The sequence below is a fragment of the Dasypus novemcinctus genome, chromosome 19 (assembly GCF_030445035.2).
Source record: "Dasypus novemcinctus isolate mDasNov1 chromosome 19, mDasNov1.1.hap2, whole genome shotgun sequence".
In the NCBI taxonomy this organism is placed as follows: domain Eukaryota; kingdom Metazoa; phylum Chordata; class Mammalia; order Cingulata; family Dasypodidae; genus Dasypus; species Dasypus novemcinctus.
In genome coordinates this window covers 78,376,284-78,394,445 of record NC_080691.1, presented here as the reverse complement: position 1 = coordinate 78,394,445, position 18,162 = coordinate 78,376,284, and the positions used below count along the sequence as shown (strand labels likewise).

Here is an 18,162-nt window from a genome sequence, read left to right as displayed (position 1 = left end):
ATTGGTGGTTGCCTAGTGCTGGAGGAGAAGATGGGGCAATTAGAGGATGATAGCTAAGATGTGCAGGGGGGTTCTTTCTGACATAATAAAATATTCTAAAATGGATTGTGGTGGTGGTTGCACAGCTCTGTGAATATAATAAAAGCATTGAATCGTATGTTTTTAGTGTGTGAATTATATGGTATGTAAATTATAACTCAATAAAGCTGTTAAAATAACCCTATAAGTATGGGTCAGATATGGCCTATGGGTCATAATTTCCCATCCCTGTTATAATCAAATATCATTAGAAATCAAATAACCAGAAAAAAAAAATTAAAGACCATCTGTTACAACCCTTTGATTTTAAATGGAGAGACTGAGGCCTGGAGAGTTTTAAGTAACTTTCTCAAGGTCATACATATATTTAGTGCAAAGCTCTGTCTTAGTTGCTGATTTTCAAGTACTTATATGTTATCTGCAAATATCTACGAAAAACAAATAATCTTTTCCCTCTTGTTTCTCAGTTGAAGGGAAGTGGCTTTCAGGACATCAAACAGATCTGCACTAACTTTTCAAGGCTTGCCCTCTGTTGTGGCAAGGGGAATACTGCTCTGACTTTGGAGGTCTGTGTTTTTTCCAAGCTGTTTTTTGCCTTTGACTCAATTTGCAGATGTATTCTTAAAACCAAAAACAGTAAATGCTCTAGGACTGAAAATTATTGAAAGACACACTAAGGAACAATCTCTGTTTAGACTAGTATGCTTAGGATGTGGGTTCTGTGAAAGATTTTAGGAATGGCCTCCCCTTGGGTTTTTAAATTTCATTCAGGGGACTCTCACCTTCATAGAATTCCTTGGACATCAAGTTAAACACGTTTGGGAAGGACCAGGTCAAGCTTTGAGCTCGTCAAACCTCTGTTTTTTACAGGAGGTATCTGGGATTGAACCAGGACCTCATACAAGGGAAGCAGGCACTCAATCACTTGATCTACATATGCTCCCACTGGCTCCTCGTTTTATTTTTCATATAAAACATTATTTTCTAAAGTCATCACAGTAAAATGAACACTTTTGTTCTTGTGGTATGCAGTTCGTAAACAAAATTCCTCTTAGTTTCATATAATGGAATGTATTTGGAAAGGAGGCTCTGCTGTCCTAAAGAAAAAATCAAGGGAACCATTCAATCTTCTTCATTGTTCCTTTGTTCTTCACTCTCCCACATTTAAAAATGTAAAAATGATTCTTAGCTCATGGGTCATATAAAGAGAGAGGCTGGTTGGATGGAGCGCCTGGGCTGTAATTTGCCTGCCCCTCAATTTAGAATGATAGCAGGTCCCTTTGTGTACCTGGGGGAAATTATAGAATCCTCTCTGCTCACACAGGCTTTCACATAATTTTGTCAACAATTCCAGATAAGTCCTTTGAGAAAGGGCAAGCAGGTTTCCTTGAGAAAGGCTCCTATTCACCTAATAAATTCTGTTTTTAACAGGAAATTAGGGATTCCTTTCCCACCCTCTCAAATCTCACTTCCCAAGTAACCACTGGAAAGCAAGAAGAAAAAGCTAAGTTAGTGACCCTCTATCTGAAAAGTGTGGAGGAAGCTGTCCTTGCAGCTGCATCCAGAGATGGGAAAGTAAAACAGAAACTGAACGGGAAATTTATGGGTAAGAAATCACAAATTTGGTAAGTAGAACTCCCATTGTGTGTCACCAGTTTCCGTATTAGTGAGTTGGCTTAGCCCTCCCTCACAAAATCCCCCTAATTATGTGGGAGGTAGGAGTGATTACCTGTTCTAGAGGGAGGAGACTGAGAAGTCCAGTGGAGTAACTGACCTCTTAAAAGGAGGCAGAACCAAAACCAAACCCTTCAAGTATTTCTGAGCAACATTTTTTCTCTCAACAAGTATACAAACAGCAAGTTTGAGCACTTGGTACTATTTATTATTTTATTCGTTTGATTTTTTTCTACTTGGACCCACAGTCAAAGGCTTGGCGTTGTCTTATTTCCTTAGTTAGTAAAATGCCGGAAGATACAAATGGTATTGTGGCTTTAATTATGGAGTGAAGAGATTCCTTTATTTCTTATTATAAAAAACTTTATTTCTTGTTATAAAAAAACTGAAGAAATAGAAACTAGTAAAATGAAGATCATATAACTTGAATATACAGAGAAAACTACAATAGCTTAGTATATTAGTTAGCTGTTGCTGCATAAGAAATTATCACAGATTTAGAGGCTTTAAGCAGCACACATTTTTATTTTATTACCATATATACAATACAACATTTTGCTTTTTAATAATATGCAGATATAAAATTTTTAAAAAATTCATAAGAATGCACTATACAAATAGTGGACCCTAAATTAAACCACGGAGTAAGTTAATTGGAAAGTTATAAAAACGTGGTTTAACTAATTGTAACAAATGTACCACAGGAATGTAAGGTTTTAGTAATAGGTTGGTATACATGAGAATCCTTTATGTATGATTGTTCTGTCAACACACTTCTCTAGCAAAAATTAAGAGACCTAACTAATGTGGTGAAAAAGTATTAAAAAAAAAGTTATTGTGCCCTTTTTTCTATGTGTTTCAATGTTTTATTTGCCAGCTTTGTTTTTTGTTTTTTTAATTAACTTTTTATTGTTAAAGTAGCTTGAGTTATATAAATGCTACATAAAAATATAATTCTCATTTGCTCTACTCCCTCCCTCTCCCACACTTTCCTACATCAATAACATCCCTCATTAGTGTGATACACTTGTTAAAATTGATGAACACGTATTGAAGCATTGCTACCAAGCATGGATTACAGTTTACATTATAGTTTACACTCTGTCCTGCACAGTTTTGTAGGTTGTGACAAAACATACAATCGCCTCTACCCATCATTGCAATGTCATTCAGGACAACTCCAATGTCCTCAAAATGGCCCCATATCACACCTATTCTCCCTCTGCCATTTGTCAGAATCTCTGGTGGCCACCACCTTTATATCAATGATAAGAGTTGTTCCATTGCTATAATAATAATGTCTATACTAGAATAATAATGTCTGCTTTAGTCAGTTGTTCATTCCCCATTCTTGAAGATTTGGGAATGTTGATGCCCATTCTGTTTCTAAACGAGAGGGAGTTCAGATCTCATGTTATTTGCCAGATTTTTAAACTTTGAAAGTATGACTTAGTAATTTTTCGTTTTTTAAAAAATGAAAGATGACATGAAAACTGAAAATAAAAAACCCAGCATATTTATTATTGTAGTTTCCAGGGGTCAGGAATCTGGGCTTAGTTGAGTCCTTTATGTCACAGTCTTGCATGAGGTTGCAATCAATCAATATGGGGGCCAGGGTTGAGGTTGATTGGAGAAGAGTCTGCTTCCAAGTTCGTGTGATTGATGAATGGATTCAATTCCTTGTGGACTATTTTTTTTTCATTTTTATTAGAGATCTTGTGAGCTTATGAAACAATCATATGTAATGTGCAGAACTCCTAGACATCATCCCTCCACCAAAACCTTATATTTTTGTGGAATATTTTTCATAGATTGTGAAAGAACATGATCAGATAAGTACCACTATCTAGGGTCCATAGCATAAACATGGAATATTTTTTCCATACACTCCCTATTATTAACAGTATGTGTTAATATTGTACATTAGAGAACACTCCCATATTTGTATTGTTAACCCCTTATGGTATTTGATTGATGGGACTGGTTTTTTGATGGCTGGAAGGTGCGTTTGTCTTCTTGTTACATGATAGCCTATCCACAGGGCAGTGCGCTTTATCAAAGCCAGCAAGATAAAATATTCACTAGCCAGAGGGAAGTTACAATCTTATGTAATGAAATCATAGATGTTACATCCCACCACTCTCGCTATGTTCTATTGATTAGAACCAACTTGTTGGATCAGCTTACACTTCAACAGGAGACTACACAAAGACAAGAATACAGGGGTGGTAAGGGATCATCGGATCATCTTAAGAATCTCTCTCCACCACCTAGTGAAATGTTTCTTGGTCCTAGAAGCTCATTAGAATAATGTGGGACATTAAATATTACTGATGATAGGTTTTTGACATCAGTAATTTTTAATAGCTCCCCAAGTGATTCGAAAGTGCTGCCTGAGGTGAGAAGATGGATAAAGATCCTAACCTTCTTTTTTCTTTCATTAAAACTAAATTCCCAACCATTGTAGTCATGTGATCTTTTTCATTTCAAATGTTTTAATTTTTATTTTCAACAAAACATTCTTATTTTAAAACACACTTTTACATTATTGCATATTTTTGCTACAGCATAATTTGTAGTGGCAACCTAGTATTGTGGTGTGGTGTATTTAAAATCTGCATTTGGCCACTTATTTCACATTGTGTTTTGCTATGATAAAATTGTCAAGAGCTAGATTATAGTCTTTCTTTCTTTATGAAAAATTTTGTTTGGAAAATCAGAAAAATTCAAGCAATAATCAAGATCAATTGTGTGACATAGTTACTCAAACAAAAAGAAATGAACAATCACATATTACCTTAACTTGTGGCAGTAAGGAAAAGACTTTAACCCAAATTATACCTTTCTTTGTGATGTAAATATGATGTTATGAAATAAATTGTGGGTTTACAGAACAGTCATGAGTAAAATACAGGATTCACATATACCACCCTATTATTAACACTTTTCATTTTTGTGGAGAATTTGATGGAAGCACAGTTTTATAATTGTGCTATCGACAATAGTCCATGGATGAATTTAGGGTTCACTTTGTAGTGATTTTTTTATAAAAGGATTCTGCTACCATATATGCAATCTAACATTTCCTCTTTTAATAAAAGAAGGATTAGTTTTTATACCAATGTCTGCATGCTTTGGCATTATCATGCCACCTTCCGGGTATGTTTGAAAGTTCCTTGTGGTTTGTAGTAGTTCCAGGAACATAAGCAGAGGGCAAGCAAAGACCTCTGCTTCCTCTAGCTTGTTGAGGTTTTCTTAACTCTTCCACTGATGGTAAGCTCAGGTACATAAAGATGCTTGAGTACGCGTGTTGAACATGTTCCTCCCATATGAAAACCTAAGGGTAGAAATGTCAAAGATGAGTAAAAGCATAGTGTGAATTTCTGTCAGTTTACTGCCTACCACATTGCATCCATGAAGGCAAAATTGTGCATCTGTCACCTGTACTGCTGTATTCCTTGGTACATAGTAGAAGCCTCAAAATGTATTTGTCATGAATGAGTTCCAGTAATACCGTAGCGCCTTTTGGAGATGGTCACAACAATTTCCTATCTTCATCTCGTAGTTGAGGAAATTGAAGCTGAGAAAGATTGAGCCACTTGCCCAAAATCACACATAGCCAGAATCGCTGGAACTCAGAGCCCTCTAACTCCGGGGACAGTGCTCTCAACACCAGATTTTGACTGCAAAGCCTCCCTTGCTGATTGGAAAATGGTTCTTTCTTCTCTGTCTTCCTCTCTTGGCCTGTGGTTTGGTATGGGGTAGTGAAAGAGATAAGGGGGTTGATTAAATCTCCAGTTTGCTTTGTGATCTTTGCTAGATGATCAATGAATTTGAGACTTTGTTTCCCACAGTAATCAGAAGTAAGCAGGAGCACAGGTCCCTAAGAGTTAAGACATTTTTGTATCTTTGGTGTCAACTTGGAGAAGGTTAAGCATGGATGTTGATACTGACAACATGTTTTCTGTCTTCTAGCCATTGAAACACTGAAAGTTAATAAGAGTTGCACGCCGAAGAAAGATATATTCACGTTGAATGCAGGAAACCAGACAATGGACATCCACTGTACAACCATTACAGAAGAAAGCATGGGAGGTAAGGAATATGGACAAAACAGTCTGAAAATTCCTCAATTATTTTCTAAGTTGCTCAAAACAGCCCAGAGAAGCTGTCCATTTTTCCTGAGTCAGTTCTGCAGGTGGCATTTATTAAGCTGGAATCCGGAAAATTCTCAGCTCAGGTGCAGCAGAGAGAGCCAGAAAAATTGTAATAATCCCTTTTCCTATTTTGTTTAACTGTGACGTGTCAGAGTGGAACCAGAATTCATGATTCACTGAAGACAATGTCAGTTCTTTGTCTTAACTGGTCTCCATCCTCTACAATGCTCTCAGGCAATTTTCTTAAAATGTGTGTTACATTCCCTTACAGGTGATTTGTTAATGTTTTCTCATTTCCTACAGGAAAATAAACAATATTTAGCTAGTTTTTAAAGTTGACTCCAATCTATCCTTTGACCATCTTTATGACTTCTGTTTTACTCCTTTTAATATGGATTCTCTTCATTGTAGACACACTAGTGGTTCTTTTCTTCTTTTTGCTTCCTTTCTCCTTCCTTACTTCTTTCCTTCCTTTCCTCCTGCCTCTCCATTCCACCCTTCCCTCCTCTTTTTATCCTCCCCTTCTTTCTTTCCTTCCTTCCTTCTTCCCTTATTCTCTCTCTTTCTTCCTTTTTATTTTTCCTTTCCTTCTTACATCCTTCCCATTTCAATCCACTCCTTTTTCTCCATCCCTTTTCTTCCTTTCTTCCTCCTTCCCTCACTCAATTCCTTTTCCCTTCTTTCTTTCCATTCATTCTTCTTCCCTCCCCCTCTCTTTCCCTGACCCTTCTTTGGTTTTTCATATTTTCCTTCTTCTTTCTAAACCATCTTCAATCCTTCCCTTAGTTCCCTCCATTCATTCCTTCATCTCTTCCTCAAGCCTCCCTCTAGTTCCTTTTATTCTCCCTTCCTCATTTTTCCATTTTTCATTCATTCCATCATTTTATTCCATGGGTTGAAAATTTTCAGGAATGTAATCATGCTTTACCATTTCTTAGTTCTTTGACCTTGGGTTAGCTGTTCTCCCTAAAGTCCGTTTTCCTCAACTATAAAATGGATAAGGAAAAGGGATTCAAGTGTTCCTGAAAGGACAAAATTATAATTTTTTAAACTAAAAATTGTTATTAATATTCAATTAGATAATTCAGCACATTGTCACAGAGTCAGGACATGGTAAATGAGAAGTAAATTAAGTTTCCCCATGGTCTGGCATTCCATTCACAAATAAAAGTTAGCACACGTGATTCCTTAAATGGTTAGCATTTACCACTAAATAGCCAATATTGAAATTGAATGGTGTTTTCATCTTTATCACAGGTGTTGTTGCATTTATATCTTATGCTTCTATTGGCTCCATCATTGATGAGACCTTTGTTTCTGAGGAAAATCTAACAACGGAGGGAAAGTTGCATAATTTCTACCTGAACTCCAAGGTAGTAAGTGGAACAATGGCATCTATGAAGAATGGACCACTTTCCAAGTCCATTAACTTCACGTTTCATCATAAGCAAGTATGTTAAAATCAGGTGACTTGTTTACATATGCAGAGATATTGTAACAAATGGGATGTTTCCATGCAAATGAATCCATGGGTAAGAAGTCTTTAAATCTAAGAAAAGTTCTTACCCATTTTGAAGAGTTTGGAAGAAGGTGATGGAAAAGTCAAAAAGAGCCAAGAGTATGCTATGGCTATGGAAAACTTATGTTCCAATAACTCGTGTCCCCACAGACTCTGGACTGGTCAGACCTTACCTGAAGATGGTGATCATTCTGAGGCCACTTATTTTTAAAAATATTTTTAAAAAATTTTTATAAAGATACTTAGATTATACAAAATGTTATACGCAAAAATATAAAGGATTCCCACATGCCCCAGTCCCCACAACTCCCACCCATCTCCACATTAACAACTTCTTTCATTAGTGTGGTTCATTCATTGCTATTGGTGAACACAATTGGAGCATTGCCACACCAAGCATAGACTACAGTCCATATTGTAGCCTACACTCTTAAGAGGGAACAAATACAGAGTTAACATGATAATATGGATAATAATCATTAACTTTTTGTGCAATGCTTACTAAGTGACATACCAAGGGACTAGAGTAAGCACATTCCAACAGAAAGTCATCTGAGGCTTTGCAATTTTACAGAAATTAGAGATGGCTCCCATTTCTGCAAAGAGGCTATGTTACTTCTCCATTACTGTGTAAGAAATGATACCAGAATTCAGCATCTCAAAACAACAGAACTTCATCAACTCACTCAGCTTCTGTGGATCAGGAAGTTGGGAATGGCTTAGCTGGGTGGTTCTTGCTTAGGGTCTTTCAAGAGGTTGCCATAAAATGATGATGAGGGATGTATCATCAAAGATGTGGCTGGGGCTGAAGAATCTGCTTTCAAGATGGTTCACTCATATCAGTGTTGGCAGGAGGCCTGTTTCTTGCTTCTTGGGTTTCTCCAAAAGGTAGTTTGAGCAGCCTCACAACATCATGTGGGCTTCCTCAAGAGTGATTGGTCTGATCCATATTCATAGCAGTGTTATTCACAATGGTCAAAAGATGGAAGCAACCCAAGTGTCTAGCAATGGACAAATGGATAAAAATTGTAGTATACACATACAGTGGAATATTAATTAGCTATGAAAATGGACTGAAGTCCTTTTTAAAAATTATTTTAGTTTATTTTTTTGACAGGAGTTGTCGATTTTCAGAACAATCATGAGAAATACAGGATTCCCATACACTACGCTGCCACCAACAGTGAGCATTGGTATGGAGCATTTCTTGCAACTGACGACAGCACATGTTTAAAATTGTACTATTAATTATAGACCATGGTTTAACTTTGTGGGTGTGCCCCTGGGGCCGTTAGCTATACAGCTGGCCGGGCCGTTAGCTAGATGGCTTTCGCCTCGGTGAGGTGAACTTCTCGAACGGGTTGTGAGTGACGACGGGGCCCCGGTAACACACAGCCAGGTTAAACACACCGTAACACCCCGGAGACGCAGGCTCATGGCGCAGGTCTGGTTTACTGGGGATGGGGCACAGCTTATATGGGCAGGAGTGGGGGCTTGAGGTGACGTGTCAATTACAGATGGGCTAAGGGGATTGGGATAATATGAAGCAGCTACTTGATGGGATGAGGTAGTTTTGAAGTTGGCACGCGCGGGCTTCTCTGGCGGGAAGCTGGCCAGGAAGAAGGAAGGTGCCTTTTGTGATAGCCATTGTGTATGCTTACCGGCCATTCTGGCTACATGTTGTTTGCCAGCAAGCTCACCAACAAACTTAAGGTTACCATACATAAAACAGAACATTTTCTTTTTTAACCACATGCGGCTACATATTTCATTGTTGTTAATTATGTTCACAGTGTTGTGCTACCATTATCACCATCCGTCATTCCAAATAGGAACCCCGTACATGTTATGTCTTAACTTCCCATTCCTTATCCCCACCCATTTCCCTGGTAAACTGAATTCTAGATTCCGACCCTATGAGTCTGTGTATTTTAATTATTTCTGTGAATAAACCATGAGCCATTTCCCCTATGTGTATGGGAGACCCTTGTCTCACCATTGAGTTTCAGATGGAGTTGAGCCCTGACCTGTCCTCAGGTGATTGACTTTTTAGGAAATATCTGGTTCTGCCAGCACTAATTTTCAATGTCTTGCACAGGGTGAAGGGAAGACCTCACTTAGTGCTCAGGGGTCCACTGAGAACCCATGCCTCTGTTGAGAGGTCTGAGTGTGTTAAAGAGTCTAAGATGGTGGAGGAAGGGGTTGAGGGCAATCAGTCTTCTACACAGAATATGTAAGTCAAGGTCAACCTCAGCCAGGCCTCCTGCTTTCTGCTGCCCAGGATCTGGCACAGGACCCAGGAGAAACATCAGCTAGGGAAGACTCCTCCCTATGGAGGCCATGGAGTAGTGCAAGGCAACTGCTGCAGCATTTTCGATGGTAATTTGGACCGAAGTCCTAAGACATGTAGCAACATGGATAAACCTTGAAGACATCCTGTTGAGTGAAATAAGCCAGATACAAATGGATGAATATTGCATGATCTCATTGATATGAAATCATTAGAATAATCAATCTCGTAGAGCTGGAATCTAGAATAGAGGTTGCCAGTGGCTGGGTTGAATGTCAGGAATAGGGAGTTAATGCTTACATTGTACACAAGTTCTCTTGGCGTTGATTGTAATTTTTGCTAATGGATGGAGGGTATGGTAGCAAACTTTGTAAATGTAATTAACAACACTGAATTACACATTTGAACGTGCTTAAAAGAGGAAAGTTTATTAACATCTATCTGTTAATAAAATAAACATTACATGAAAAACCACAGGCATGTGCAGCACAATGCACCATTTGTAAACAATGAACTATAGTTAATAGTACAATTTGCAAGTACACTATTGCAAGGTGTTAATAATAGGAAGGTTAATGGAAGTCTGTGATTTAGGTATTTCATGTATGATATTTCTGTAAATATGCAACTTCTCTAGTGAGTGATCTGTGAGGAAGAGAGAAAAAGCAGGAAGTCACAGTGATTTTTATAACACACACTGTCACATCTGCCTAATCCTACTTGTTAAAGGCAATTCACTAAGTCCATGCTCGAAGTAAGGGGAAGTTGGTTTGATACGTTGGAAGTAGTATCCAAGAATTTGTGGATATTTTTAAAACTACTACAGGGGAGAAGTGGATGTGGCTCAAGCAATTGGGCATCTGCCTACCACATGGGAGGTCCCAGATATGGTTCATGGTACTTCCTAAAGAAGATGAATAAGACAATGTGCTGACATGGCAGCTCAACAAGATGATGCAATGAGGAGACCCAATAAGGAACTACAATGAGAGATACAACAAGCAAGGAGTGGAGGTGGCTCAAGCGATTAGGTGCCTCCTTCCCACATGGGATGTGTAGGGTTCAGTTCCTGGTGCCTCCCCAAAAGAGAAAATGAGCACACAATGAACAGATACAGAGAGCAGACAGCAAGTGCAAACAATGAGGTGGGAGGAAGCAATAAATAAAAAAAAACTTTAAAAAATAAAACTACAGGGGTCGTAGTGCCTCTGAAACCAAACAGCCTGGGTTCAAATCCCTACTTCTTTCCCACTGACTTGTTCAGAAAGTTTCCCATGCTCTATTCCTCAGCCTAACAAACTGGAGCTGCTGCTGGCAGCAGTGTGCCTTGTTGATATGAGACTTAAAAAACTTACTATAGCTAAATCATTCAAAATAGTGCCTGCTACCTAGCACATGCATAACATATTACCCTTTGGGCTTGACCTACATTTAAGTTTTAAAAATGCAATGAAATGGGGTTCAAGACCTCCCTTTATATCCTAAGACAGTGCTAAACACCATGCAGATATCATCTTCCCTCTTTCCAGCTCTTGGTTGAAGATGGGATATTTTCTTTGTATTTACAAGCAGCCCTATACCCCAAATTAAAGGAAGAAACAGAGGTGTTTGTCCCCAACCCTTAATCAAGTGTCATGGGCATGATTGGGTGACTGCTTCAAAGGGTGGGTTCTGGCCTCTTTTATAGCTCCCTAATGAGATGTACTTAAGTCAATATTAGTTGTTGTTTCAGTAGGGAAGCTTAAGAGGGGGAAATCTTTTTTTTGCTATTAATCAAAGAAAAAGTAAGCTGAAACTTTGTGTATTTACCACATCTGGAGGCAAATTATTTAACATCTCTGTGCCTCCATCTTTCAGTCTGTAAAATGGAGAAGGTACTAGTGCTTACATCATAGGTTGTTTTGAAGGTAAATTAATGGAGTTGTTCCTTGACTGGAATCTGATCCTCTCTAGTACCCTTATGGGATACTGGAGTCTAGATTTCATTTTCCAATTAGTAAATGGGTCTATGCATGCCTAAGTCACGGGTTGTTGCAAGAATTAAATAAGACATAATGTAAAAAATCATCACTAAATGTTAGCTGTTAAATGACTGGATTAAGAGGTAATGTGATTATTCTCCAGGTCAAAAAAGAAGATGAAAAAGCCATCTGTGTCTACTGGCATGGTTCTTCCTGGTCTAATGAAGGCTGTGAAGTCATTTCTTCTGATGAAAACCAAACCCTTTGCAGCTGCAACCACCTCTCCAGTTTTGCCATACTTATGGCATCAATCCGATTACAGGTATTCTCTACTATGGTAAATAAATTTACATTCCATTGAAATAGAATATTTCCAAATTCCATATAAATAGCATCGATTATTTTTTTTAATATAACCAAGAAGTTGTAAGTTTGCAGAAAAACCATGGAGAAAATAGAGTCTCATATTATCCCCCCATTTTTCCTATTTAGTATTGTAACTTTGTTATAATTGATGAAATGATATTATAATCATATTATTAATTATAGTGTATATTAGGGTTCACTATTAGTGTTGCACAACCCTAGGGGTTTTTGAAACACTTTATTCTAGTGTCATATATGCAACCTAAAATCTCCCCTTTTAACCACATTTAAATATATAATTCAGTGGTGTTAATTATGCTCACAAGTTTATGCTACCATCACACCATTAGTTACCAAAGCTTTTCCTTCACTCTAGATAGAAACTTCGTACCAATTATTGCATTAAATCCCCTGGTAATCTCTATTCTAGTTTCTGACCTTATGAATTTGTATATTTGAATTTCATGTAAGTCAGATCTTACAATATTTGTCCTTGCATATCTGGCTTATTTTGCTCAACACAATGTCTTAATGTTTATCCATGTTGTCACACGTGTCAAAATTTCACTCTTTTTTATGCCTGAATAACATTACATTGATAGCATTTGGATATGTTTTTAAAGCAATCTCTCTTTTCCTGAAAGCCTTTGAAATTTTTCAATGTAAATTGCTGGAAATTTGACCTAGTACAAACCATTAAGTGCTTCTTACACTTTTCTGTTTCCAAAAATCCCCAGGGGACACTTATTTTAAAAGTGCAGATTTCCTGGCTCTATCCCCAATAGATTCTGATTCTGAAAACTTCTGGTGTGGGATTTACATTTTACAAATTCATTCATTCACAAAACAAATATTTATTTTGCATTTTTTTCTGCCAAGTGTGTTTTAGGAGTGTGGAAGCTATTTTTGGACAAACTAGGCAAAGCTCTCTGCCCTTGTAGGCAGGGAGAAATTGTCAGCAAATAATAAACATAGGATACGTGAATTATCTAATGAAAGATGATGCTAATGGCTGAAAGTGTGGGGGCAGGGGATGGGATATATGGAAATCACCTGTATTTTTGATGTGACATTTATGTAATCTAAAGCTTCTTTCAAAATTAAAAAAAAATAAGTGAATTATGCTATATGTTGGAAAGTGATAAATGCAATGGAAAAATGAAGTGAAGTGTACAAGGGCAAGAGGGAGTCCCAGGAGTAGAAGGGGTAGGGTAAGGTTTGAAGAGGAGCTTTAGGGTCCACCTAGTGAGAAGGGAACAATTGAGCTGAAAGTGAGTTGGCATGTTAGATTGAGTTCCCTGAGATAAGAATTCTTATACAAATGATTTACTGAGGGAGGCTTCTTAGGTAAAATCTATCAGGGGAGTGACGGCAGCAGATTAGGGCAGGGACTAAACTAAATTCCAGGCTCAGTCAGATTCCACAGGGAGCTCTAGGTGTGTACCCTACTTTCAAGCAGGGGGACTGGACCTTTATGTCTCTTATTGATCAGTCTTGGTAGAACCCACCTCCTCTGTGGGGCATAATCTCCTCACTGGCTCTGGGAAGCCAGCCCCTGTTAGTCAAGAGCAATATTCCAGAGCAGGGGAGGAAACCCTCTTCTATACAGGGGCAGAGCATAAACACTTTGCACTCTGCAGGCCATATATTCTCAGTTGTAGCCACTCAGCTCTTCTCTTGCAGCACATAACCAGCCATAGACAATATGGAAACAGATGAGTGTGGCTATGTTCCAATAAAGATCTATTTGCAGACAATGAAATGCGGGTTCCATGAGGGGTAATTGTGAGTCCTGAAATATCCTTCTTTTCACATTTTTTCAACCATTTTTAATGGTAAAAATAATTTTTAGCTTGTGGGACATACATAAACAGGCAATGGGTAAGATTGGCCAGCTGACTGGGGACTGCTGAACTGTGCTCCAGAGGGGTTAGCTCTGAGTTATTAGCAGCAAAACACACAGCTCTTGGAGAATGGCATATCACCAGCATGATTAAAAGGAACTGGGTCTACTCCAAGTTCTGAAAATGTTCCCATATCATATCTCTTTTTCCCTCTCCCTGCCCTCAGGATCTACTTTGGCCACTGTCTCCACATCAGTGATATAGTTTCTTCCATTGCCAGGGACACAGTAGTTCTAGAGTAGAATACCAGTAAGTCTTCTCTAAACCATATTTTATTCCACCGTCCTGTGGACCCTAGGATCATGATGTCCACTCCACCTCTATGATGAGATGCTGAACATTATATACCCTTCCACAATCTGTTGAATGGACTGGGGGAGAGTGTGAACTATAATATAAACTATAATCAATGCGGTATAGCAGTGTTCCAAAATGTATTCACCAAATGCAATCAATGTGCCACAGTGATGAAAGAGATTGTTAATGTTGGAGGAGTGGGGGTGTGGGGTATATGGGAACCTCTTCTATTTTTTAATGTAATATTTTTGTGATCTATGTATCTTTTAAAAAAGACTATATATATAAAAGGAACTGGGCGAGCCTCCAGTGGCGTCCTTTACATTCGGTGAATGGCTAAGCTGGGTGACACTGGTTTTGGTCCAAAAATAAATACTATTAGAATGGAACCAGTTGGATTGATATACTTGGAACCTTGACTGAGGTGCAGCAACAATCTACTAAAATTCAAGAAAGCGTCTTGGGGACTGGGGTTCTTCAACTTCTAGGACAGCTGTGAAAAAGTACCATAAACTGAGTGGCTTCAAGCAGCATGTATCTTTTATTTCACAGTTCTGGAGGACATCAGTATGAAATTAAGGTATCAGCAGGGCCATGCTCCCTCTGAAACATGTAGGGGAGAATACTTCATTGCCTATTACTCTTGGTGGTTACCAGAAATCCTTGAAGTTCCTTGGCTTATAGATGCATCCCTCCAATCTCTATTTATCACATGGTACCCTGTTGTCTGTGTCCAAATTTTGTATTCATGTAAGGGCACCAGTCATTTTGGATTAAGGGCCCACTGAACTCTAGGATGACCTCATTTTAACTGATTCCATTTGCAATGGCTCTATTTACAATTATGGTCACAATCACGGGTAGCAGAGGATAGAGCTTCAACATATCTTCTGGTGGACATAATTCCAGCCATAATAGCATCATTTTCCAAGTGACTTATGCTTTTTAATCACATTCCAAGTTCTACCTGAGAAGCGTTCTGATAAATGTAGTTTTCAACCTCATCTCATTGCCAGTAACATTTTAGTGATTCACTGGACAGCTATTGCAACTCCAGGCTGGTCTTTTGCTGGCACATGTGTGAGCAAATTGACAGGGCAGGGTGATGAACAGTCTGTATATCTAGGAATCTGTCCTACGGAGCTTGGAGTTGATGAGTTAATGGTGACATGGAAGCTTATCTCCCTGCCCTGCTGCAGAAACAATGGTCTCATGTCAACCGTGGCCCTGAGCTCCCCAAAGTAGAGGAAGTTTTTCTCTTTCTCATGTCCAGAGCCTTCATCCATTTTTGGTCTTTGTGGAAGACTTTCCTCCTGACTTTCAAGGGGAAATGCCACCTCATTACATATAAATCCAGATTCAGGTCTAAGGAGCCTATAACTATAGTGACTTTCACACAAGAAAGGACTGTGTTGGACATGCATAGTTAATGTGAATACAAAGGAGAATGGGAAGGAGTGACCATCGTGCTTTCTCTCACTGGATCCAGGAAGATTTCTTGTTGACGGTGATCACCTACGTGGGGCTGAGCCTCTCCCTGCTGTGCCTCCTCCTGGCAGCCCTCACCTTCCTCCTGTGCCGACCCATCCAGAACACCAGCACCTCCCTCCACTTGCAGCTCTCTCTCTGCCTCTTCATGGCCCACCTCCTCTTCCTCACCGGCATCAACCGAACTAAACCTGCGGTAGGCAATTTAACCAAATTACGTCTTTGACATAATCTCTTATGCTGAGAAAAGATGAGAAGAGGGACAATCAGCAGCTGTGAGCATGTAATGGGAAAAAGCAAGGTTTCTCATTTCACCTCTGACCCTGTTTAATTTTAAACAAGACCCGCACTTTCTGAGAGGCTATTTAGCAAAGGGCTTGTCGGACTGAAGGTATCAAGAAGGATGACATTAGCTGCTATAATAAATAAACACCAAAATGATAGTAGCTTAGCACAAGAGTAGCCAATTTCTCACATGTATTTCACCAGAGGGTAGATAAACAGGGCCTGTGCTCCACCCTCATACTGATACAGGATCTGCCACTTTTCACGTAACTTCCAAGATCACCCCAGGGTTCTCATGCCTTATTTCTTTCTGAATCTCCAGTCTTTTTCTATATAAAATAATATGTCATGAATAAATAAGGTAATCATATTTTTAGTGTGTTAGGATAATCCTTCTTTGAAAGAATCCCCTTGTAGTATAAAAAGGAATACTTATTCTAATGGAGAAGAGAGGATGGTAATAATTACGACAATACAATAATAATAAACTGTTCACATTTTACACGTTGAGACCTGGAAACTTTTTAAGTGTAAGGAATTTTTTAATAGGTCACATGTAGAGTAAATGAGTCAATATTTGAATCTGGATGAGTCCAATTATGAATTCTCACATGCTTATACAGCTAACTGGAGTTTGGGACAGAATTTATAGAGAAGAATTTTGTGATGGATCTCAAATCGTGGATTAGTGTTTATTAGTCAAAGACAGGAGGAAAGGTTTTCCAGGTAGAAGAAATCATGAACCTGAAGTATTTGAAGCATAAAAGAGTGCAGCATTTTGGGGGGAATAATAAATACTTCATGTTAACACTTCAATTCCATTCTCAGGCCCATATAGAATTCTCTAATTCATTACAACTTCTTACTAAGTCTTGAAGCCCTCAACACAACATTCTAGGGAGCTACTACCAATCAACCTAAATTGGCATTCAAAATAAAACCCATTGCAGGAGACAGGGGAGAATGTTGAGGAATGGATGAAGATGGTGCTGGAGTCAGAATGTGAAAGGCTAAGATTAGGTTTTAACATCTAGGTCAGGAGTCTACAAGTTTTTTTCTGCAAAGAGCCAGAGAGTTAAATATTTTCAGCTTCGTGAGCCATAGGGTCTTTGATGGAACTGCTCAACCCTTCCATGATAACCCAGAAGCAGCCATATTTAGTATATAAATGAGTGTGTCTGTGTTCAAGTAAAACTTTATTTACAATAAAAATGGCTGGCCAGATTGGACCTGCAGACTGTTGTTCGCTAGGCAATAATGAGCCATGAAATGATAGAAGACACATTTTATTTAGGCTATAGTGAGCTCTAGGCAATAGTGAGCCACAAAATGATAGAAAACGTTTTTTAGGAGGAAAACAGTGGATGAAAAAGGTAAGCTGGAGTGAGATAAAGCAAGCAGGATAGAGAAACTGATGGGGTTATTAATAGTCTGGGCTAGAGTTCATAAAGATATGAATCAGGGTTGGAGAATTGGGTAAGATTTGAGAAACATTTATATAGTGGAATTGGTAGGACTTGCGGCCCAAATGGATATGGAAGTGGTGGGCATGGAGCAAACACATAGTGATGACTCTGAAATTTTTAATTTGAGGGATTTGGTTGGTGAGTGATGATGCCATTAACCAAACTAGAGAAAGAGGAACAAGTTTGGGACAAAAGAGATGGTGAATTCAGATTTGAATGTGTTAGAGGTACTGCTCAGACACCCAAGTTGAGACATTCACCAGACAATTGGAAAAAGGAGTTTTGAGCCCAAAAGAGATTGGGGCAGGAGAAAGTTTCCTGCATGAAGGAGGAAGTTCATATAGAGCAGTGGATGTAATTACGCTGGGACAGTGAGAAATGAAGTGTATTAAGGGACAAGCTTTGAGGAAGACTAACATTTAAAGACTGGGAAGAGAAAGATGTTTGAGAAGACTAAGGAATTAGCAGTCAAAGTTAGAAGCAATCCTGGACAGATCGGTGTCCTGGAATCCAAAGGAGAAGAAATGTCAACTAGGCAGACCAAATCTACTGAGAGGTCACATAGGGACACTGCTGGATTTGGTAAAATCAGGAGGTGAAAAGGGAAGTTTTTAAATGAGAAAAATGAATCTCTCTTTAATCAGGGGTTCAGCAGGAAATGGTGAAACAAATTACATGGACCTTTAAGTTCTAATTTTTGCCTCTTTTCCCCCTTT

At 38.6% G+C, this 18,162-nt stretch overlaps 1 protein-coding gene across 1 annotated transcript in view; it reads left to right on the top strand.

Moving 5' to 3' along the window:
• The window catches only part of LOC101439607 (putative adhesion G protein-coupled receptor E4P), an 80,702-nt gene that overhangs the window by 48,508 nt on the left and 14,032 nt on the right, over positions 1–18,162 (top strand). The window contains exons 2-6 of the mRNA XM_071209688.1: positions 1,471–1,645; positions 5,689–5,808; positions 7,128–7,321; positions 11,804–11,962; positions 15,697–15,891. Of these exons, the coding sequence (XP_071065789.1) occupies positions 1,471–1,645; positions 5,689–5,808; positions 7,128–7,321; positions 11,804–11,962; positions 15,697–15,891 (843 nt within the window). The remainder of the gene's footprint in view (positions 1–1,470; positions 1,646–5,688; positions 5,809–7,127; positions 7,322–11,803; positions 11,963–15,696; positions 15,892–18,162) is intronic.